The 24628-nt window shown below is 38.7% G+C and overlaps 2 protein-coding genes across 2 annotated transcripts in view; one reads left to right on the top strand and one right to left on the bottom strand.

The window, feature by feature from the left end:
• Positions 1-13808, bottom strand: part of ERLEC1 (endoplasmic reticulum lectin 1) — a 29304-nt gene extending 15496 nt beyond the window's left edge. The window contains exons 1-8 of the mRNA XM_004436645.3: positions 13484-13808; positions 7870-7974; positions 6662-6742; positions 5247-5324; positions 5042-5105; positions 4065-4099; positions 1536-1759; positions 1314-1443 (exon numbers count right to left, since the gene is read on the bottom strand). Coding sequence (XP_004436702.1) covers positions 1314-1443; positions 1536-1759; positions 4065-4099; positions 5042-5105; positions 5247-5324; positions 6662-6742; positions 7870-7974; positions 13484-13645 — 879 coding nt within the window. The 5' untranslated portion in view covers positions 13646-13808. The remainder of the gene's footprint in view (positions 1-1313; positions 1444-1535; positions 1760-4064; positions 4100-5041; positions 5106-5246; positions 5325-6661; positions 6743-7869; positions 7975-13483) is intronic.
• Positions 13809-13879: 71 nt separating this feature from the next.
• The window catches only part of ASB3 (ankyrin repeat and SOCS box containing 3), a 107718-nt gene continuing 96969 nt past the window's right edge, over positions 13880-24628 (top strand). The window contains exon 1 of the mRNA XM_004436650.3: positions 13880-14037. The gene's annotated coding sequence lies outside the window, so the exon portion shown is untranslated. The remainder of the gene's footprint in view (positions 14038-24628) is intronic.

Genomic DNA, 24628 nt, shown 5'->3' on the forward strand with positions numbered 1-24628 from the left:
TTGGACAACTGGGTAGAGCACAGTGTTTTATAATTTTATTTATTTATTTTTTCCCCCAAAGCCCCAGTAGATAGTTGTATGTCATAGCTGCACATCCTTCTAGTTGCTGCATGTGGGACACGGCCTCAGCATGGCTGGAGAAGTGGTGCGTCGGTGCGCGCCCGGGATCCGAACCCAGGCTGCCAGCAGCGGAGCGCGCGCACTTAACCACTAAGCCACGGGGCTGGCCCCGAGCACAGCGTTTTAAATGCAGTAAGAAAGACAAGAAAAGGGTCAGTCCGATGAGCCTGAGATTATTGAAAATGTATATGGCCATGTTCAATAGGCAGATGAAAAGGGGAAATAGCATATCAAAAGGGAGAAGTGGCATAGGGAACTGGTTAAGAGGACAGGCTCTAGAATCAGACTGCTTTGATTCTAATCTCTAATCCATCACTTGTCACCTCCCCTCTGTGAACCTGAGTTCCCTAAATCTGTTAAGGAAGATAATAGTACACCTTGTACTTTGTTGTGAGGATTAGCTAATAGCTGTTAAGACTCAATATATGTTAATTATTGTGACTGAGGTTTAAGTTCAGGAGATAGGTCAGTGTTGAAGATATACATTTGGAACTCATGGGGATTTAAATGGAAGTTAATAGAATGAGCATGGATGAGCTCACTTAAGGAAACTTTGCACAATACGAAGAGAAGGCAGCTATGGATAGAACTGCGAGGAACTTCAACAGTTTAAGGGGCAGGAAGCAGAGAAAGAACTAGTATGCAAGGAAAAAAAACCAGAGAGAACCAGAGAGAATGACTTGAAGTAAAGGGAGGAGAAAAAGTTCAAGCTTCAGATTTTCAGGTTTCATGCTGCTAAGATCAAGTTATGCATATGTCCAGAGAATTTAGAACCAAAAGATTGCTGTTGACCTTAATAAGAACAGTTTTAGAAGAATGATGGTTTGATGACAAAACAGTAGTGAGTTGAAGAATAAATAAAGCATTAGGAGTCGGGTTGTAGTCTATTTTTTCAAGAGGTTTAGCTGGGAAGTCCAGTCAACTAGCTAAAAATTAAACTTAACTACAATGAATAGGACGTCAAACTTTAAAATATTATGAAACCATGAGTCTAAGAGAATGCTAAAATAGTTTCTGAGAAGAGCTAGAATAAGGAGAAGAATTAAAATTAATTAAAAGCACTGGAATTTAAAATTTTGAGTCAGGAAAATAAATTACTATTACTATATTACAGAAATCATTAAAATATTGGTATTTGCTTTGAAATTTGGAAAAGGAAGCACTGAGAAAATACCATTAGATAATTCTCATACCTCTTTATTTCTCCTAAAAGGTACCCTTAGTATTTCTTCCTGCTGTTCCAACTGTCTCAGGGTGAGGGGTTTAAATGGTGATCCTGGCAGTGACTGGCAAAATATGTCATTCACAGGAGATGCTCTGAATCTGTTCAGTAAGAACAAGGCATTAAAGCTAAGCATACAACACTTTAAAGCATGTGTGCATTTCATGTTTAAAATATTAAATCCACATCCTACCTATATTTAGGATGATTGCACAAGAGTGGTGTCAAAATGACAACTTCATATTCACAAGTTGTAACTTCAGCTACTGAAAGAATTTCATGCTTAGATTCAGGATGACATATGTACATCACAGTACTTGATCTGGGCCGGTTCTGTTTCAAACTACAAGGTGTACCATTTCCCATTCCCACAGGATAGTAGGGTGTCATCTGACCTTCGATATTTTTAGTGGGAATCTTAAAAAAAGAGTATAAGACAGACTTTTCATTAGAAATGGAGGTGGGGGTGAGGATGGGAGAAACACTTATTCTGAAAGGAAGAAAACTACATTTTATTTATAAACTGAAAGGTAACATTTCTGTATTTTCTGTAAGTTCTCCCTCTAATATTCTTTTGATTAATAAATTCTTATTTGAGCAAATACATATTTTCAGAGCTAGTTTCATACAGCAAAAAAGAAAATTTTTATTTGGTGCTAAAATTAAGATGTTAAGTAAATGTACCTTTATATAAAAGGCTATGGTATCACAATTAATATTATTTATTTTCAACAGTTCTAAAGAAACTGACTATGATAGAATACAGGAACTTACTATACTGGGCTGGTCAGAACTTTTTTCACTAAACTCTCAGTGAATGGCTGTGTTAGAGCTTAGGTTCTAGAGGTCTGAAGTTTGATTTGTCAAAAAGTGGGGCTACACAGTAAAACATTATCTTCTAAGACAGGAATCTAAATAATGTACTGGTTCATCAATCTGCTTACTCTTCTTCCCTGTTATTAATATTAACAGACATACTTTTCAGCATATAAATTCCTGTATAAATCTATTCAAGGCCAGCAAAAGACAAATGAAGAAATTTTCATGGAATAGGGGAATAAAGGAGATCACTTCAGAAGACAAGGATTATTAAGGAGTTAGCTCCCGTAGTTTTATCTACATAAACACAAGAAAAATCTTACGTAAAGGCTTTAAAAAGATTCTGTTAATAACATCTTCAAGAAAGCTCTTTGGAGGCAGGGAGCTCATCTTGTATCCCTTTGGTACCCTGTCAGTGCCATGTCCAAAACAGGCAATAAATAAATGTTTCCAGGTAAAAATATTTTAAGATTTTTTCTATGCTATTTTCATGCTAGGTTCTGGAATTGGAAAATCCTGGGTTCAAATCCAAGCTTTGAATTTACTAGCTTTATGACTGACCAAATTTCAATTTTTGTCATTTGTAAAAGTAGAATAATAATACATGCTCAAAGGTTGTGGGGAGAATCAAGCACTACCTGTTGTTTACATGCCTGGCACAGTATTTGGCTTATAAACTGGGGCTCAATAAATGTAAGTTTTCTTCCCTTACCCTTTTCTTCCTCTTCCTTTATCATTTCACACTATGATAAATTCCATCTTGCTATCCTCCAGAGCCACAGTAAATAAATATTTTATCTCAAAAGTAGTCTGTAAAACTGAAATCTTTTAAACTAGCAATGCTATGTATGTCTATGCTCAGCTTATTAATTCCCCCCAAAGTCACCCTTTTAAATTATAGGAATGTCTTTTAAGTAATTTTTAAGGCCTTTTGCCATTTCACTTTACTTCCCATAAAAGTATCATTTTTTTAATTTTTAAAATTAGACTTTTTTTTTTTAAAATTTTATTTATTTATTTATTCCCCCAAAGCCCCAGCAGATAGTTGTATGTCATAGCTGCACATCCTTCTAGTTGCTGTATGTGGGACGCGGCCTCAGCATGGCCAGAGAAGCAGTGCGTCGGTGCGCGCCTGGGACCCGAACCTGGGCCACCAGCAGCGGAGCGCGAGCACTTAACTGCTAAGCCACGGGGCCGGCCCAAAAAGTATCATTTTGATATGGAACCATTTATAGAACTATCCTCTATCAATAAGTTATTTAAACTCTATGTAAATTCTTAGGATTCAGAAAGCATTCCTTGAACTACATGGGCATTTAAAAATTGTTATTAGGCATCCTAAAGAATCATTCTTTTTAAACAATCCTAGTTTTAAGTCATCAATTATGCATACACATTCAATAAAGATTTATAAAGCGCACACATTGCGTCTGGCACTCTGCTTTGCACTGCTGAGTAAAAAGAGAAAAGACAGTCCCTGCTTTTAAGACGCTTGCAGTCTGGTAGCTTGTTATTTACATACATAGTTTATCTGCTGTACCCACAGGAGAAAGGAACCAAACAACAGAAAAAATGCAAAAGCTCTTATTATAATCGTTTCTAAAGTTAAATAGAGGGAACCACTGCTAAGCATGGAAGTGATATACTGCTATTATAGAAACTTTCCCAGACACATCTTTGGTAGATTCATTTATTTTTCTATGATCTTAAAAGTAAATAAAAGGATCGCAGTGTAACTTTTCTCAGAAAAACCTAACATACTGCAAATTTTCTTTGACTCAATCCTTTGAGGTATTTGATAGTTAAAGTAACACATGGCTATATTCTGTCAATTAAGTTGTATAAATACATGTCTCACTAACAATAGATGTTAGGAGTGGAAAATTCAACATTTGTCACTTGCCTCTTTTGATTTTTCTTTTTCTTCTGCTTCTTGTTCTGTGGAATAATATAAGAGCAAGGTAAGTGTAAAGAATGACCAGTGACTTATATGTAAGACACAAATGACTAAGTTTTCAACCAACTTTGTAACCTTAAACTTCTTCCTAAAGAAGACTCAAACATACATGTAATTTTTATCTTACTACTTTTACCTAGTTTCCTTGAAATGGTTTTGTTTGAAAAAACAGTCATATTTAATCTTTATACCCTTACCTAGGAAATACTCTACTTGAGGCATAATACTGTCCACAACAGTTTTCTTTGGAAGTATTTTTATCTCAGTGAAAAGTTTAATATTAAATTAGTTGACCAATTTGATATCAGATTAATAAAAATATTTCACAATTTGAGAGATACATATACATGTCTATTTCCATATATAAAAACTTTGCTTAAACCAAGCAAAAGACTAATACTATATAAACATAACACTAACATGTATATCTTACCCGATTTAAAAGAATTTATTAATAGGTAGGAAAAAGAGCATGTTTGTTAAAGCAAAAAATAACAAAAAGATCTCTTTGAAAGGGGCCAGCCGGGTGGCATAGTGGTTAAGTGCTCGAGCTCCGCTTCAGTGGCCTGGGGCTCACAGGTTTGGATCCCGGTGAGCACTGACGCACCGCTCATTGAGCCATGCTGTGGCAGTGTCCCATATAAAGTAGAGGAAGATGGGCACAGATGTTAGCTCCGGGCCAATCTTCCTCAGCAAAAAAAAAAAAAAAAAAAAGAGGAGGATTGGCATCAGATGTTAGCTCAGGGCTGATCTTCCTCACAAGAAAAAAAAAACTCTTTGAAAAAGTTTTCTAAGGGATTGTTCAGAAATTTATTTCAGTGTTTTAAAATACAGTCTCCAGGAAAATCTTTTAAATTCCAATTTGAACATACATTTCAAACCAAATTCCAGCATTACTATCAAACCATTTTGTAGAAACAAACCTTTTTCAGATAGAAGGTTCTTAGCCAACATATTCCCAAGGTAGTATTCGTGAATATTTACTTTCTATATTTAAAAATAAGATAAAAATATAGTAAGTATTTTGCAAACACATTTTTCAACAATACAACTTTAAAACCATCAATCTCATTACTAAAGTTCTCATTTTATAACGTCCCATACTTCAAATTTAGAAGAAAAACATACCTGACCACTTTCTTTCTCTTCATGGTACTGCCGAATGTGTTTTCCATGACATACTTCATAAGTCCAATAAGACTCAATCTAAGAAAGATGGATGTATTTAAATATACAAAAGACATGTAACTCGAATTACTTTCTGATATTTAGTTGAATAGATTTTCCCCAAGATTTACAGTAAGCTTTCATTAAATTATATTTATTATTATGCCTCACAAAAAAGTGAAATTTCTGAAGCATATTCATTGTTTTTACTAATTAGCTATATGTGAAATTCTGTGAAGGAAACAGGTCTAGAATACTCCTAGGGTCTGTAACAATGACCTGGCTTAGGGATCATTTCCTACATAGCCTAAAAAATAACAATTAGCATTTTTTTAAAAAAATGTTTTATTTATTTATTTCTTTCCCCCAAAGCCCCAGTAGATAGCTGTATGTCATAGATGCAAATCCTTCTAGTTGCTGTACGTGGGACGCGGCCTCAGCATGGCCTTAGAAGCGGCGCGTCGCCGCGCGCCTGGGATCCGAACCCGGGACACCAGCAGTGGAGCGCGTGCACTTAACGGCTAAGCCACGGGGCCGGCATGCATTTTTTTTTTTTTTGGGGTGAGGAAGACACCCTGAGCTAACATCTGCTGCCAATCCTCCTCCAATCTGTATGTGAGACGCCTCCACAGCATGGCTGACGAGTGGAGTAGGTCCGCACCTGAGATCTGAACCCGTGAACCTGGGCTGCCAAAGCGGAGCACATGGAATTTTAACCACTACGCCACGGGGCCAGCCCCTAACAATTAGCTTTTTTTTTAAAAAAAATTAATTAATTAATTTTTTTTTGTGTGTGAAGAAGATCAGCCCTGAGCTAACATCCATGCTAATCCTCCTCTTTTTGCTGAGGAAGACCGGCTCTGAGCTAACATCTATTGCCAATCCTCCTTTTTTTTTTTTTTGCTCCCCCAAGCCCCAGTAGATAGTTGTATGTCATAGTTGCACATCCTTCTAGTTGCTGTATGTGGGACGTGGCCTCAGCATGGCCAGAGAAGCGGTGCGTCAGTGCGTGCCCGGGATCCGAACCTGGGCCGCCAGTAGTGGAGCGCGAGCACTTAACCGCTAAGCCGCGGGGCTGGCCCACAATTAGCATTTTTTAATTAAAATTATACATAAGGAAACTTTCTTTTGATCTGAAAAACAGTCAAACCAGTTTTGTAAGTAATAGTAATTAATACTGGTATTACTGGGTGTCTGCTGTAGGTACTAAACAGGAATTTAAAGGAACAAAACACTATTAAGCATTATCTTAGATTTACAACTAACTTAAAATTTAACACAACACAATAAAGTAAAAAGAAATGAGAATTATTTCAAGGGTCTATTGGCTGCTGGAAATTCATTTTCTAGGTATTGAGTGAACATAGAATACGTACTCTGTAAGAACAACTGCTTTGTTTAAACAGTGGCTCCAGCAGCTCTCTTGGGTTAGGGCCTTTATAATCCTTTTCTTCTTCCTAAGAAAGAACTCGAGTTTAATACTTCCAGTTATTCTAGAACTTTATCCAACTCTGCTGTTTGGGCATTAACACATTGGTCAAATCACAAATGCTTGGAAATAAAAGAGAAAGAAGGTCAAAAACGTTAATAAGATCCTATGGTATGCCACTTCTTTCAAAAGAATTGAAGTGTAAAATACAGAGCCATAAAATAATCTTCCATTCTTTCTTCTCTTAAAAAAAGGTTTCTGAGTATCAGTTTCCTGAACAATTCTTATGAACCTATTGCAGAATTTGTCAATGCTTGCATCCTAACAAAGTCTAGCTATGAAAGCCTCCAAGTAGTTGGATCTTGTAAAACAGATTGGAAAGTTTTAAGGTACTTCTCAGTTTTCTATATATTTCTACATTTCAGACTTGAATGCCACATATATGTGTGTGATCCTCACGTGCGTGTATATTTGTGTCTTAAGGAGGTTGTAAACAAAATGAAACAGATTTCAAATCTGAACAAAACCTAAGAATGTACTCATTGAGTTTAATATTTCCATTTTACAGATCATGAAAATATTATGTAATTGGCTCAATAAATTTATTGAGTGGAGAGATTGAGTTTCAAATTTGTTCAAGGTTCCACAGCTAACTGTAGCCTATGCCTCAGCCTCCTGGCTCCTAGGCTGGTGTCCTTTCCATTTTACCATGCTGCCTCTCCTGTTTCATCATGAAAGTCATTGCCTTCTGGATGGATAAGAGGCAGTTAGGGCATTTTAGGAGGCAGAAACGGGCATGAGTTAAGGCAGTGAGAAAGCATAAGGTACTCTAGGTTTATTTATCAGCAATTCTATATAAAAAATGTCACGCCTATCCATTTAAAAATTATATCTTGTGCAAAACCTGCATTTCTATAAAAGAAAGCAAGCATGGAGTTAGATTTTCATTCAAAACATTAGTAATTGGTTGTTACTTTTTCTAAGTTGAACTGCAGAATCAAAGAATTCAAGAATAATAAAAGTGATTACTGATTTATGGTAAAACGGGGTTATTGAGAAACCTGTCATTCAATTTTATTTTAAAGTATGTGGTTGCAATGTTTTAAATAAATATCTTTGGTGAGAGGGATTATCAATATATTTATAAAAACTTACCTCATCCCCACTTGTCACAAGGGGAAGAATGCATTTATATTTTTCTTTATGTGTAGTTGTCATGATGACATAATTATCTTCTTTATACAAAACTCCAGTTGTAGGCTAGAAATAGAACAAAAAACATACATTACTTTCTTTGGTTAAATTGTATTATACCGAATAACTTACCAGTCCTAGGTTGAACTAATTCATCATTTCAACAGAGGATTTTTAAAACATATTTCCAAAAGTAGGGAAAAGATTCTACATATTTTTTAATGACAACATGAAGACGACAAACTTTATCCTGGTGTTAAAATATAACAGAAAAAAATGAACAAAGTTTGGAGTATAAAGAAAAAAGTAGTAACGCAAGAGACAGAAGTTAAAATATGGATTAAAAAGCATTAAGAGGCAATGAACATTCATGGATACATCATCATTGAATACTTATTACTCCTATTAACAATGACCACCGATGTGTGAGAATCTACAGCACCTTCCAAATGTACTTTCAATTCTGTTGGATGGGACACTCAAACATGATATAGTGCAGTATTTTTCATATTTGGATAATGTACGGATCAATTACTTTTAAAACAAAAATTACTACGGATCCTTGTGCTGACTTAACTTTTTTTTAGTATATATCATGAGTCAGCAAACTTTTTCTGTAAAGGGCCAGATAGTAAATATTTCAGGTTTTGTGGGCCATATGGTTTCTGTTGCAACTACTCAACTCTGCCACTGTACTAAGAACGTGCATAGGCAATATGAAAATGAATAGAATGCTGTGTTCTGAAAAAACTTTATTGACAAAAACAGGTGGCGGGCCAGCCCTGAGGTGTAGTTTGCTGACACCCCAGTATATATCAACAAAACTGCTCTTAAAGCTTTCTACACTATAAAACCAAACAAATTCACAGATCAAATACGAACCAATGTAATTCAAATGAACATTTCAATTAATATAACCAGTATTATTTAACCAAAAAGAAATCTCTGCTTTGTGATAGCAAATGTGTCACTAACTACAAAGGCAGAGGTTTTCACAGTCTATGATATGTGTTCTATGATAACGCAACTCTCTTAATTTTTTTCTTCTTACAGTACTGTGAAACCACTATACTAATTGGCTATCCCTGACAAAGAAAGAACCACTCTTATTAAGTACTTCTGTTCTTTTCTCAATTTAACAATAACAACTCTTTTTTTTTTTTTAATTTTATTTATTTATTTTTTCCCCCAAAGCCCCAGCAGATAGTTGTAGGTCATAGCTGCACATCCTTCTAGTTGCTGTATGTGGGACGCGGCCTCAGCATGGCCAGGGGAGCGGTGTGTCGGTGCGTGCCCGGGATCGAACCCCGGGCCGCCAGCAGCGGAGCGTGAGCACTTAACCGCTAAGCCACGGGGCCGGCCCTAACAACAACAACTCTTAACCCTAATAAAACCAGTACTACTTGACACCAATGTCATCTTAAACACAAATGCAAATTAGGGCAATGTTTTTCCAAGACAATAAAACAAAACAAAATGAAAAATAGCAGCAAGTACTAGGTATATTAGCTTTATGACAGTACCGTTTTAAGTGCTTTACATTTATTAACTCATTGATCCTTAAAATAAGCATTCTACCCATCTTACAGAAGTGGGCTAACATCCGTGCCCATCTTCCTCCACTTGATATGGGACGCCACCACACTATGGCCTGACAAGCAGTGCATCGGTGCACGCCTGGGATTGGAACCTGCAAAATCCGGGCCGCAGCAGCACAGTGCGCACACTTAACCGCTGCGCCGCCAGGCTGGCCCCCTGAATGTTTTAACATACAGTCATGTGCTGCATAATGACATTTCAATGATGGATAGCATATACGATGGCAGTCCCATAAGATTAGTACTATATAGCCTAGGTGTGTAGTAGGCTATGCCCTCTAGGTTTGGTAAGTACATTCTATGGTGTTCACACAACACAAAATCACCAAACGGCGAAAACCTTTCTCAGAAACTATCCCTGTAGTTAAGCAACTCATAACCCTATTTGAATCAGCTTTTGTTGACATTTTTTTAGATTACTATATGGACTCCTGGATTATGGCCAAGGATCCTCATTTAAAAGACCATCATAAGTGAAGAGGGGAATCAAAGAGATTTGAAAGTGCGAATTGCAAAGCCAAATTTATGATCAAGGGATCCTTAGAAACATTTATTCAGTTGTGCCAACAAATTGTTATGATGTAACATTTATAATGCATTTCAATGTTTTTCAGATATATTCAGTATATATGATAGTGAGTTGTGCAAAGCATGACTCACATTCACTTAGCAAGGGATGGCCTGAAGTCTTGTCAGATCATTCCTATACTGTAGCGAAGGCAGACACAGGCATATGATGTAAATGTATTCACCTCTATTTGTGAAGAACCAGCAACTATAATGTTCAGAGTTGAATTCTACAGTAATGCTGACTGACTTACTAAAATGTTCACCACAATGCTAACAATGGAAAAAGGAACTGCTTGTTTGGAACCACAGCAAAGAAAGGAAGACAATTCTTTCTTCGTAATAAAAACTACTCTTGGGTTTTATGTCTATAAGAAAAAGAAATTCATTCTTCTGCCTATTGTTTTTAAGGTCTAGGTCAGGGGTAACAAGATATAGAAACCATCACTTATTTGAAGATTTGAAGACTAAGTCTTTCATTAGTTTAGGAAGGGTTGCTTTTTCTTCTTAATAAAATAGAACAAGTAGCAATTCTTCCATCTGAAAAGTCTTTGTTGAAATAGTGAGTAACTTATTGGGATCACAAAGTAAAAATTATAAACAAACTTTACCCTACTTTTTTGTAATAGAAATTACTGGGAAAAAGTTAACCTTTTGTGATTTTCTAAATTAAATTTTTTTTTATCTACTGCTAAAATGCTTCCTTCTGATTTTGAAAAACAGGTTAAGAAAATGAAATATAAAAAATTCTAAATGTACAGAATTACAGATAGTGTAAAAACCTGTTTTATATAACTTAATACCTTAAAGTATTTTCAGTATAAGAGGTAATATTAGTGATTTGATAAAAATCAGATTTTAATATAATGAAACTAATCAAACGGAGTATGGTACTTTAAGTTTTAGGAACTTTAAAAATATCTTAGCAGGGAAGAAATTCCTAATGTTTGACATGAGTCTGGAGCAACTAAGATAGAAGACAAGAGAAAAAACTATCCTGGGAGAGGCTATAAAATAAACTCAGTGGCACAACGTGTCAACGTATATAACATGCTTAGAACCAGGAAGTTGGTCATCATTCTTCCCAAGGGTAGTGTTTTGGGGAAAGTTTTTGAGTGGGAATACATTTCTATATTAATAACAGAAGTAGAGAGAAAATTAGACTTATTTTGTGGTTTTACTTTGGTGAAATCCATGAATTCTGTGAAGCAATGAATAATTGAACACTTTAATGACACAGAGATGATATTTTAGAAACAAAATATATACACAAAAACAAACTGAATGCTAAAAACCAGTGAACAAAGAATAATCATTAATTAATGTAAACATTAAAAAATGTACACATTTTTGGTGCTTAATACTTTTTCTAAGTAAATTTGAAAGCAAGATTGTAAAGATTATGTATTGTTTTGATACATCTGAATGGGAAGATGAATCAAAGCACAGAAAAATTTTAAAGCTAAAAAAACCATAGAAATCTTCTAATCTAGTTTCTTCCAATTTCAGATGGTAGAGAGATAAGGGCCCTTATCCTAGTTCATATAGCTGCTTAGTGACATACAAATGTCCAACTAACTGGCCAATAAAAAATAAAATGACAGGGCCAGGTGAGGAGGGCTGTAGTTACAATTATATAAAGTAGGCAAAGGAAGCCTTAAGATTATAAAAGTATTTACGAAAAAAATCAAAAGACCAATAATAATGACTCTCGGGGCCTATTTTTGCATGAGGGCCACAGACCTTTTGCCAACTCATAGAAAACCGTCTCTAGATTTTTCTCAAAATAACTCAAATTTAAAAAAAAGAAAAAAATTTTCTCCCCAAATTTTCAAACGTGCTCATCTTAGAGTATGTTGCATTGCCAAAGAAAAGTAATTAAAAACGAAACTTCAAAATAAAATTGATATATGAAAGGTTGGTATAGCATACACTAAAACAGATCTTTATCCATAATCTCGTTTTAGGCAGCAAACATCAGTGCCAGAAAGAAAACTGAATGATAATTTGGTAGTAACCTCTAAAGAGGCTAGTTTTAGTCATCCACTTATAGGTCAATAAGTTTTCAGGGCAGCATATCAGCATGTTTTTTAATTTAAAAAAAAAAAAACACAGGTGCAAGAGTAAAAAATTTTAATGACCACATTCTTTACCTTTCATATTCACGCCAAATGTACTCTCTGGAAACAATATCAAAGGTTGGACTGAAGTATTCTCATCCCAAGCCTGCTAAAGTTATATCTGACTTATAACAAACTTTTATATAAGTGTTTTAATACATCAGTGTTTCATGGCATTAACACAAAGATAAACCTGGCTTCCCAGAGAAATATTTTCTTAGATAAATTCAAGAACCACAGAACTACCAGAACGGTACAACTGAAAACGGGTGGAGAAACAAACCAGGTGTGAAATATTAGCAAAAATTAGCATCTGCAAATAGAAAGCTCTTGTGGTAATGATGACACCTGTTATCCTGGTAAATCCTGTTATGACATCACAGTATCACTTATTACACTAAAATAGTCTCACAAGTGGAATGACTGTAAGTAATTGGAATAAGCAGTTTTCTTAAACTTGTGCATTTTCCAGGACTTCGATTTGAAATAAAGGAATTAATTACTATATATGGTAAGTATCATAAGAGCACAATTTTTATTGGTATGCAGTAGCTACCCGTGGATAGGAAGACTTTTCAGCAGTCTCCTCCCCAAACACAGAAAGACTGCAAATTTTCACTACTGTGAGGTCATAAATATGTCCTTCACTTTAGGAAAACTAACCATAAAATCTCATATTCTGGGGTCTTAACAGTCGTAATACATCAAAACTGTAAAGGATATTCTCCATAGAGCGCCGTTAACACCTCACAGGCCAAAGAGCCCTCTCAGAAACAACTTCGAAGGGAAAACAGCTGTGCGTATATGTGTATATGTGTGTGTGTGTATGCAAGAGAGAAAAGCGAGTATGACGGAGGGGACTCGTTTCTGCAGTACGACTGGTTGTGTGCGTAGGATGATGTGTAATACTGAAGGAGAGAAGGCTGCCGGTGAAGGAGAAGCTGCAGTTGACTCTCCAAAGTGAAGATAAATGTGTGCGCCTGACGGGGAAAGCTTCCACAGGGTAGGAGTGTGGGTAAGCAAGGTCTAGTGAGACATTTAAAAAGAAGAGAGCAGGTGACCGCTGGATCCCCAATGCTTAGCATGGGGGGCACATCCACATGTGTTCGATAAACACTCGCTGTATGAATGAAATGAACGCGGGGTAAATGAAACTTTGGATTGGGGAAGGAGGCATGCGCCTGCAGAGGAGGTTCTAGAGGGAAAAAAGCGTAGACTACCGAGGGCAGGAACCCAACCCTTAGTGCCAGGAGGAAGAGAGATGGCTACGAGTTTCGCGAGGGCACTGACCAGAGAGAACTCGGTGCCGGGCCAGTTGACACGGAAAGGGATGTCATCGCTGAGCTGGGGGAGCGCTCGGCCGCCGCCGGACGCCTCTAGGAGGCCACAGAGGACCAATAACACCGGCCCGCCAGGGACCAGACTCCGTGCGCCGCCGCCTCCTTCCTCCATCCTCCGCCGCCGACTTCTCCAGCCGCTGCCACAACCTCCTCTGCCCACACAGGAGAGGAGGGGGAGGAGGAGGAGGAGGCGGCGGGACTACCAAGCGTCCAAGCAGCCCGTGACCCAACCGCCGCCGCCACGTCTCCTTCCGGAGAGCCCGGCAACGCCGCCTCCGCCCTCTCGGGCCTCCCGCCACCGTTTCCGGGGCAGGTGGCATATCAACATCCGGGGCCGCCGAGCCGTCCGCCTACGGAAGCCGGGACACAGGCGCGGCGGCTCTCGCCTCCCACAAGCGCAGTCTCGCGGTGGGGACCGAACGCGGTGGCCTCCCGGGAGCGGACGCTGGAAGACCCGGCCTCGCACCAGCCTTTTCGGCGGAGAAGTGGCGTCACACAGCGCCGGTGAGTCCGGGAGGCGGCGGCCTTGCACTGCAGCCACCCGCGCGGCTCTCCAGCGGGTGGGCGGCGGCTTGGCCCGCGCTGGAGCGGGAAGAAAAGTGTGAGCCGGGCGCGTGCTGCTCTTGGGATGAAAAAATTCGGGGTACCTACCGAAGGAAAGAGGCGGTGTTCCTGACGGATCTTCCCTCTCGCTTCTTTTCTTTTTGCTTTTCTCTGCATCTAGCATCTGTACACTTCGTGTTTCCCGCTTGAAGCATCTCTCCGCCTCTTCTGTGGGTTGTGGTCATCTCAGTACTTAGCAGCTACTGACTAACCCAGGGTGGTTTGCTCTGTCTTTGCAGCCTTGGGTTAGGGGACACCCGAGCTGATGAAGCCTGTCGTCCCCCAGTATAAGAATGCTGTGATTCTCCGAGGTTGGCGTGGGCGGAGTCTCTCCTCGTGGGGAGGGCAGGTGGACTTCACAGCCCCTACATTTTTACCCCACGTGGGGCTCCTCTTGCATCCCAGAGTTGAAGTGTTGGGTTATTTTATCAAGGAAGCTCATAAGTTTCCTTATGTGAGGTTCAGGGCCAGGTGAATATGAGATTATGAACTCACATGAGGTTAAGATACGTCTGACTGCATTCAAAATAAGACAAAAAGTTTTGGAGTCTCCTCCTCTTTTAAAAAATACCGTTGTTTTAATTTCCAGTGTAATGGGTTATACAGTGTTAGCCATAGAGCACCTATCATCGTCTTTCTGGAGGTGGGAAAAGCTAGACCTTCTTGCTAGATCTGTTCAAGACTGTCTTCTCTCCCACTCCCCGAATTTGAACCAAATCAAAAAGCAGGAAGAGCAGTGTATTTTTCATCTTAAAAATTTCCTTTTTTTTTTAAACATAAGGAATCCACAGTATCAAAAAATATTACTTTGTTCCAGAATTGAGGTGTTGTTCTTTAATTTATGTAGCACTTCTTATTAATGCTTAAGTATGTGCCAGACCACTGGGATTGGTAAAATGGCAAATAAATGGGTCTCTATCCTTTGTCTCTCATGGTCTAGCAAGGAAGATTACACAAACAAATAATTGTGATCTACTGTCGTAGCCGGAAAAACCCAGGACCTTGTCACCCTAGCCGAATCAGTGAACACAATGACCAGGGATCGAGGAAAAGAAAAATGGTTTAATTTTGCCAGCAAAATGAGGCTGCGGTGGGCTCATGCCCCCAAATCCACAGTCCTCCTGAGGCATTAGGAGTTGGGGTTTTTAAAGGAAAGTCTGTGGGAAAGAATGTAGTGTCTAACCATATTGTGGGGGTTCCAGCCCTCTGGTGCCAGGCCAGCTGTTATCTCTATCTACAGCAGGAGATTTAGGGCTCCATCAATCAGTCTTCTCGCATCACCTGAAATTGGCCTTGGGGAGTGGACAGCAACTACCGCCAATTAAGGATTACAGAGTTGACAAGGTTTTAGGTAGGGGAGGGGGAGCTGTGGCTTTGCAGTTCGGTGTCCGTCTATCAGTCTGCGTTTAGCTGAGTTAGGGAAGCTGCAGGGGTCCTCTGTTTGTCTATCCCTGTGATGAATGGTGGATTCGGCGCCGGGAACCAGGAGTTGGAGAGCTTCGGCTTCTTGATAATTTCGAGATATCAGTCTCCCTGTGACAAACCTCAAGAACTGGTCATTAGCTAGAGTTTCAGTTTGTAGCCACCTGGGCTTTTAGTAATTTATTACCTCCACTTGCCTTGTGGAATTCAGGGACACAAAGGATAAAACAACCAATATCTCCATGTGAATGTAACTTGGACAACCAGGGAAGGGGGAATGAGTGCTTTTTGGTTTTAACCCCATATATGCTGGGTTCAGTGCAGGGGAACAGATATCAGGGCCGGCATCACTGTGGTAATAATAGTAGTTCATGTTTAGCATTTACTCTGTGCTAGGGACTAGTCTAAGTACTTTATATGTACGTGTTATGAGGCGGGTACTATAGATTATACAGTAGGTGGATGTTAGAGTGGAGATATAAAGAAGGACGTGAGGGGGCCGGCCCGGTGGCATAGTGATTGGGTTCGCCTGCTCTGCTTTGGCGGCCAGAGTTCCCGGGTTCAGATTCCAGGTGCGGACCTATGCACCGCTGGTCAAGCCATGCTGTGGCGTTGTCTGACATACAAAATAGAAGAAGACTGGCACAGATGTTAGCTCAGGGCCAATCTTTCTCACCAAAAAAAAAAAAAAAAAAAAGTGAGGAATTCTGGGGTTGGACAAAAAAGGCTTCCAGGAGAAGTGATGTTAGAAATGGGGTTTTAAGGATTTGTAGGAGTTTATCAGGCAGGTAGGGAAGTGTATTTCAAGCATACTCCTTTTAGGTGGTTGTTAGAGCTTTTTGATGTGGTCAGAGGGCGGGGTGGGATGGAATTAGCAGCAGGAGCTTGGTGCAGTTGAGGAACAGAGGCGGTCATTTCAGGGAAGGTTGCATATGCACTGCAGAAGTGTTTGAACCTTATCCAATAGGTCAGAATTTCTTTAGGTTGTAGAGTTTTTGTATTGGAATCATCTGAGGTGACCCCTGTTTCTCAAGTACTATACAAAGGTTAATTCGAAATGGATTAAATATTTAAATGAACAATAGCAAAAAAAGAAAACACTAGAAGAAAAATTAGGGGAATAATTGAACAATCTTGGTGAATAAGATAGGAAATCCTGAAGTCATGAAGGAAAAAAGACGTATTTGACTAAATAGAAATGAAAAATATTTGTACAGCCATGGTTTAGTCTGTGGGGCTATAGTGACGGAATCTGCCTCAATAGAGCTTATGTTCGAGTAAGGGGGGATGCTTAACAAATGAATAACAAATAAGATAATTTCTGGTAGTGGTAAATGCTGCTTAGAAACTAGAGCTCTGCGAAAGAAAATACCTCTGGGATGTGCTGCTTAGGTAGATGGTCAGAGTAGATGTCTGTGAGAAATGGCACTTGAACTGTGACTTGAAATGATGAGGAGGAAGCCACACACAAATTTCTAGGCAGAGGCCCTGAGGCAGGGATGAGCTTGGTGTGTTGGAGGGACAGAAAGAAGGCCACTGTGGAGCATAAGAGGAGAGTGGTAGGAGATGAAGTTTTGAGAGGCAGGAAGAGGTCAGCTGGACACAGACCTGTAGGCAGGAGAGTGACATGGCCTGATGTACATTCATGAAGATTGTTATGGTTGCTGTGTGGAAAATTGATTATGTATAGGGGATCTTATGGGCTGAATTGTATTCCCCAAAAAGATATGCCAAAGTCCTAATTCCTGAAACCTGTAAGTGTGAACTTATTTGGAAATAGGGTCTTTGCAGATGTAATCAAGTTAAGATGAGGTCATATTGAATTAGGTCCCTAATCCGGTGACTAGTGTCTTCATAAGAAGAGGGAAATTTGGACACAGAGACAAAGGTACAGAGAATTCTATGTGAAGAAGGAGGCAGAGATTGGAGTGATGTGTCCATAAGCCAAGGAACACGAAAGATTGCCAGCAACCACCAGAAATTAGGAAGAGGTAAGGAAGGATCCTCCACTAGAGGTTTCAGAGAAAGCATGGTTCTGCTGACACTTTGATTTCAGAATTTTAACCCCCAGAACTGTGAAACAATAAATTTCCGTTGTTTGAAGCTGCCTAGTTTGTGGTGATTTGTTATGGCAGCCCCAGGAAACTAAAACACACTGCCCCCCGGCAAGTGTGGCACCAGGGAAACCAGATAGGAAGCTGGTAGGAGTGGAGATGGAGAAAAGTGGCCTGATTTGGAATACATGTTTCAGGTAGAGCATCTTGAACTTGCTGGTGGATTAAATGTGGCATGTTCTTACAAAGATGAATTAATGATGATGCCTATATATTTTTTTTATGAGGACTTGGTGGTGCAAGTTACTGAAAGAGGGAAGAACAGAATGTGGACTGATGGGAACCATATGTTTTTGTTTGTTTGTTTTACTTTTTATTGTAAATAATTTCAAACTTACATAAAAGTTGCAAGAATCGAACCCGAATTCCCCAGTTATTAACCTTTTACCTGATATATGTTTTGATTATAATAATAATAATTTCTGAATCAAGGTTCTGTTTTGGACATGTTAAGTTTTAGATATCAATTAGACATCCAAGTGGAGCTAACAAGTTGGTTAAATAAGTCTGAAGTTCAAGGGGGAGGTCAGGGCTGGAGTTAGAAATTTCGATGTTATCAGCATATAGATGTAGTTGAAGCCGTGGTTCTGGCTGAGAGCATCTAGGGAAAAAATGAGGATAACAAAGAAAAGGGTCATTACAGCGTTAGATACTGAACAGCACTGAAGAGTTAACAAAATGGACTGGGAAGGTGTGCCCAGTAAAGCAGCAAAAAAATGAAGAAACTGGGATATCAAGGAAGTCAGGACAAAGAAGTGTTTCAAGGAGGACGGAGTAGCTGAGTCACATAGATGTTGCTGAGGAGTTTGTATATGATGAGGATAAGTACGTAATCATTGGATCTGGCCACCTGGAGGAGGAGGAGAGGGAAAGAAGGCTTGATTGGATTGGATTGAAGTGGAGGGCTTGCTAAGGTGTACATTAAATTAAAAACAATATGTTTTGTGTTTTAGCAGAATGAAGACCAGAGTTTCTCAGCCTTCGCACTACTGACATTTTGGGCCAGGTGATCCTGTGTTTTGAGGGTCTATCTTGTGCATAGTATGATGTTTAGTATTATCCCCAGCTTGTGTCCACTGGGTGCTTAGTAGCAACCCGTCCCCCCTAGTTGTGACAACCAAAAATGTCTGCAGACATTGCCAAATGTCCCTTGGAAGGCAGAATGGCCCATGGTTGAGAACCACTGGTTTAGACTCTTAAATGAAAGGCATGAATATTAGTAATACATTTTTAGACATTAGCTCACTGAGTGGGAAGATGTTTAGGCAAGCAGGGGACCTTTCTAGCACTCCAAAAATTTTGCAGTGTAACGAATACCTACTTTGCCTATAATGCAGGTGGTCCTGTTTGCTTTATGTCTTTGATGATTCATAAGGCAGTTAATCTTACCTTGCACTGATGTCTTTATTATGCACATCGGTTATCATCATAGAGGATTTTGGGTGTAAATATGTAGAAGATTGTCCTGAATCTGTATTAACCTCATCATAGCCTAGGAATTGTTATTTTGAAAAAATAGTCAATATTATTTTATTTAATAGTCTCTTGACTTTTTCTCATATGAATATGGTACAGAATATGCAACGTTAAATTTCGTTTATTTTAACTTTCTGGTTCATGGATTCCAGAAAAATTCCCCTTTATTTGGCAAAGCTGTCCTTTTCTGCATACAAGGGAGTTAGTCTTAATGTAGCAATTTTCAGTTAGCTGCAGAACTACAAATCTGGGGAGAGATCAAGAAAGTTGTACAGTTATTCATCTAACAAATATGGTTTGGAGACACTATCCTAAATACTAAGGGTGCTATAAAAATGACTTATAAATCAAGTCCACCAAAACATTACCACCTAGAAAGGGAGATGGGACTTGTATGTAACTATTTTAAAAGCGAGAAATGTTGTTAGGTACTGTACAGATAAAGTACTGCAGACAAGCAAAGGAGGGGGTGATTACCTCTAGCAAGGTATGAGAGGAAGGAAGGGTAGAAATCAATAAAATAGTCCTGGCATTTGTACACGACCTTAACAGTTGGTAGGATTTGGATTTACAGAGCTGGGAAAGGCCTATTCTAAGTGGATGAAAGAGCATGAGCCCAAGACATATAGAAATCAAAAGTAATTTGGTTTGAGTACAAGAAGGGGGCTTGGGAATGACATTAAGAAGTTTAATATGTGACAAGGGTGACTTTTCATCTTGGTGAGTTTTAATTAATAAATGCTGCTAGTGTAATTTGCTATCCATCTATAAGAAAATCAGCTAGATCCCCTTATAAAATACACAAAAAGTAAATTGTAAATGAGTTAAAAATATGTATCTGTATGAAGAAATTAGGAGAATATTTGTATAACTGGAGTAGAGATGACCTTTTTTAGCAAGACAGAAAATCCAGGTACTGTAAAAGGAAAGAGAGATCTGCTATAATAAACTTTTTAAAATTAGTAATTTCTATTAAAGTTAAAAATGTGGAGGGGCCGGCCCCGTGGTGTAGCGGTTAAGTGAATGCGCTCTGCTGCTGGCGGCCCGGGTTCGGATCCTGGGCATGGACCAAGGCACCACTTTTCAGGCCATGCTGTGGCGACGTCGCATGTAAAGTGGAGGAAGATAGGCATAGATGTTAGCGCAGGGCCAGTCTTCCTCAGCAAAAAGAGGAGGATTGGCATGGATGTTAGCTCAGGCTGATCTTCCTCACAAAAAAAAAAAAAAGTTAAAAATGTGGAAACCTTTTGGCCTAGTGATTTTACTTTTTGGGTTCTCTCCTTTAAAAATAAAAGCCCTGATACATAAGGATGTATATACAAATAATTCATTGTGGTGTTATCTGTAGTGGCAAAAAACCCCTAGATATCTGATTTTCCAACAATAAGGCAATGGCTGAATAAAGAATTATATGTGAACTCCGTACAACTGAATGGTGAGATGGTTGGGAGCAGGGGCTCAGGAGTTAGGCTGATTAGATTTTTTTTTTTTTTTTGTGAGGAGGTCAGCCCTGTGCTAACATCTGCCAATCCTCCTCTTTTCTTTTTGCTGAGGAAGACTGGCCCTGGGCTAACATCCATGCCCATCTTCCTCCACTTTATATGGGACACCGGCACAGCATGGCTTGCCAAGCAGTGTGTCAGTGCGTGCCTGGGATCCGAACTGGCGAACCCTGGGCAGCCGCAGCGGAGCACGCGCGCTTAACCTCTTGCACCAGCAGGCCGGCCCCTAGGCTGGTTAGATTCTGATCCCAGCTCTACCACCTACTGCGTATGTGACCTTGGGCACTTAACCTCTCTAGAGCTCAGTTTTCTTATCGTTAAAATGGAGAAAATAAATATAAGATGTAAGAACTATTATGAAGATTCATATTTATTATGTATTCTATTCATTTAACAGATGTTGTGTCCAAGCACTATTTTAAGCAGTTTATAGATGTAAACTTATTTAATTGATTTATTCCTCATAATAGCCCAAAAAAGTAGGTTTTATTGTTTTCCCCATTTTACTGATGAGGAAACTGAGACACAAGAGAGGTTATTACCAGGTTCTAATATAATTCTCACACACACACACACACACAAAATTATGTATCTATGGCATGTTATAAAATATGGCTGAATAAAACTAAATTTTTTTTCCAGTCGACATTTTTATGAGTCGTAAATGAGAACCAAACACTCCAGCTTTGAGTTAAAAGTCACCTAAAACCTGTTTATTGTTTCTCATTTAGAGATATAAAGGGCAAAACCAATGAAAATAAAGACGTTTACTCTAACAGCTGTTGTGCAGTCTGAGGTTGTACAGCCCTAATTACTCTGGAGGCTGCCTAAGATAGTAATTGCCCTTTTCTCTTAAATTCCAATACTGGTTTTTTTCCCCTCCACTTCCTCCTTTAAATATAATTTACTCATAAGAAAGAAGACTTAAGAGGACTGGGATACACATTTTGGGAAAAATAAAGGACAAGAAAAGCTTTTGGTTTTGAGACATTTTTGGTTAAAATACAACATGTACACAGCTGACAGAATGCCAGCAAGTATACAGGTACAAATGTGAATATTTTACTAGTTTTTAGGCACAAGGAAAAAGAAAGGAGAGTGGAAATTTGATTTCAAACCAAGCTATGTTTCTTTTTTTAATCCCATGCTTTATATTTTGTTTATGTTTTTACTAAGAATTTTCTGTAAGAATCAATTTTTAAAACTCCATGTATACAACACCACCTATGTACAATAATTCTCATGTAGTATTCTTGCCAAACCTGGATCTAATCATAAGAAAATAATCAAACAAATCCAAAATGTGGCACATTCTATAAGACAACTGGCCTGGACCTTGAAAAAAGTCAGTGACTAGGTATAAGGAGACTCCTCTATAACCTAAGATGTATGTTACTATCACATCTTAGAAAAATAACGGTATTAGTTTTCAACATTTATTTACGTTTTTTTTTTCCATGTGGGATCCAATCAAGGTTCATGCCTTGTATTTGACTGTTGTCTTAAAGTCTCCGTTAAACTATAGCAGTCTCCCTTTGCCATTGATTTTAAGGCTCACTGTTATTTTTTGTATTACTGAGAAAGCAAGTAACCACTGCTAATTAAACTTATGACACACCATCTAGTGTAAGACTCATCTTGATTTCAGAAGTCTTAAAATGAGATAAACATATTAACAAAATATGGCAACTTGCCCAAGGTCATAACACTGGTAAGCAGTGGAACTGTATCAGAATCTAAGCAGTCTGACTCCTGAATCCATTCTTTTGGTCACTACTCAGTGCTGCCAATGAGTTATTGCATGTAAGTCTTTTTTAGCACAGTGCCTGGTATATTGTGAGTATGTAATATGTGTTAGCTTTTTTTACGATCATTTTTGCTACTTGTATAATTTACTACTACTCTATGTTTATGATATTTACATTCTGTGACTTTATTTGGGTTTTTTGTGCTTTGTTTATAGGTTGGTTCTTTTTTTTTTTGGTGAGGAAGATCGGCCCTGAGCTAACATCTGCCAATCCTCCTCTTTTTTGCTGAGGAGGACTGGCGCCGGGCTAACATCCATGCCCACCTTCCTCCACTTTATATGGGATGCTGCCACAGCATGGCTTGCCAAGCAGTGCGTCGGTGCGCGCCCGGGATCTGAAGTGGCGAACCCCGGGCCGCCACAGCTGAGTGCACGCACTTAACCACTTGCGCCACTGGTCCGGCCCCTATAGGTTGGTTCTTAAACATTGAAAACCCATAAACTGTTTACAATATTATATTTATGCAACCACCATTCACTATAAAACCTAGAGGTGTCATTGGAACTGGACAGAAAGAAATGTAGTTGTATTAATCCTCTGTCACTTAAAGTGTCCTATTAGCTTCCTAATAATAATACTGTATTGGCTAAAATGAATTCATTTTGTTCTTAAAGATCTATTTTGAGCTCTCAGACACCTTCTTTTAATTTATACTAGTTGCTTTCTAAGTCTGTTGCATATCCATATTCTGTTTTTTTGTATAACTCTCCTGGGTTAGGTCTACTGTTTTATGTTATTCCATGTCCTCTTTTGTCTCAGACTTTTTCTCCCACCTTGTTGGAGTATAACTAATTTCAGGTAATTTTTTCAGAAAAGATATAAAGCAGGTAATTTTTGCACACCTCGTATATCTGAAAATGCATTTATTTTACTTTCTCATTTAATTAATAGTTTGGGAATAGAAGTCATAGTTCAAAATCATTTTGTTTTGCTCAAAACTTTGAAGACATTGTTCCTTTGCCTGTTAGCATCTAGTGTATCTTATGGGAAGCTTAATGCCAGTCTGATTCTCCTTCTCTCTCTTTTTTTTTTGGTGAGGAAGATTAGCCCTGAGCTAACATCTGATGCCAATCCTCCTCTTTTTGCTGAGGAAGATTGGCCCTGGGCTAACATCCATGCCCATCTTCCTCTACTTTATATGGGATGCTGCCACAGCATGGCTTGATAAGCTGTGTGTAGGTCCGTGCCCGGGATCCGAACCTGCAAACCCCGGGCTGCCAAAGTGGAGCGTGTGAGCTTAACCACTATGCCACTGGGCTGGCCCCTGATTCTCCTTCTCTTTTGCAAGTGATATACTTTGTTTTCTGGAAGATTTTTATTAGATTCTTTTTCTTTATCATTAGTTGATGATATCTTATGAAGATGTTTCTAGGTGTAGATCTTTTTTCATGTATCCTTCATGGCACTCCATGAGTCCTATTTGTTCACTTCTGGGAAATTTTCTTCTATTATTTCTCAAATTATATTCTTCCTCCATTTTCTCTGTTCTACTCAGAATACCATTGGGATAGATTTTTCCAAACAGAGAGAAAAAAAGACAAAAAGAAAAAAACATTAAGTAATATGGAGGATCAATCCAAGAGGTCCATTTCCTTGACTATCAGTTCTCCTTTTGAATTCCTTTTTCGTTGCTTGTTTTTTTCTGTTTCCATAGTTTCCAGTTGCTCATTTGTAATGGATGCAATGTCTTCATGAATTTCTTTGAGGATAGCACTTATAAATTTTAACTATTTATCTACTATTACCAGAAATAGCTGTGCTTCGTTCAGGTCAGTCATTGTTTATTTTCCTCCTTTCCTTTGTGTTTTGCTTTTCCCCCCCAAATTTTTTTGTGTGTGTGTGTGAGGAAGATCAGCCCTGAGCTAACATCCATGCCAATCCTCCTCTTTTAAAAAATTTTTTTAATCATTCTTGAGATCTTTGTAAGTGACCAGGATATCAACTGTTGGGCCTCACTTTTAGGGTCCATGGATGAAATGCAGGAAAAGAGATGCCTCTCCCTACTCTCCCTCCACCCTATGCCCGAATAAGGAAGGCTTTGTTATGGAGCATGAAGGTGCTCTAATGCTTTCAGAGTAGATTGTTAAATTTTTTTAAAAAACAGATGTGGTTTGTGGACAGCGATAACAAAATGGAGTAACATGTGACAAGGCTTCTAAATTGGACCTGG

This window comes from Ceratotherium simum, chromosome 11 (genome assembly GCF_057802395.1).
Source record: "Ceratotherium simum simum isolate JZ-2026a chromosome 11, ASM5780239v1, whole genome shotgun sequence".
Lineage (NCBI taxonomy): Eukaryota > Metazoa > Chordata > Mammalia > Perissodactyla > Rhinocerotidae > Ceratotherium > Ceratotherium simum.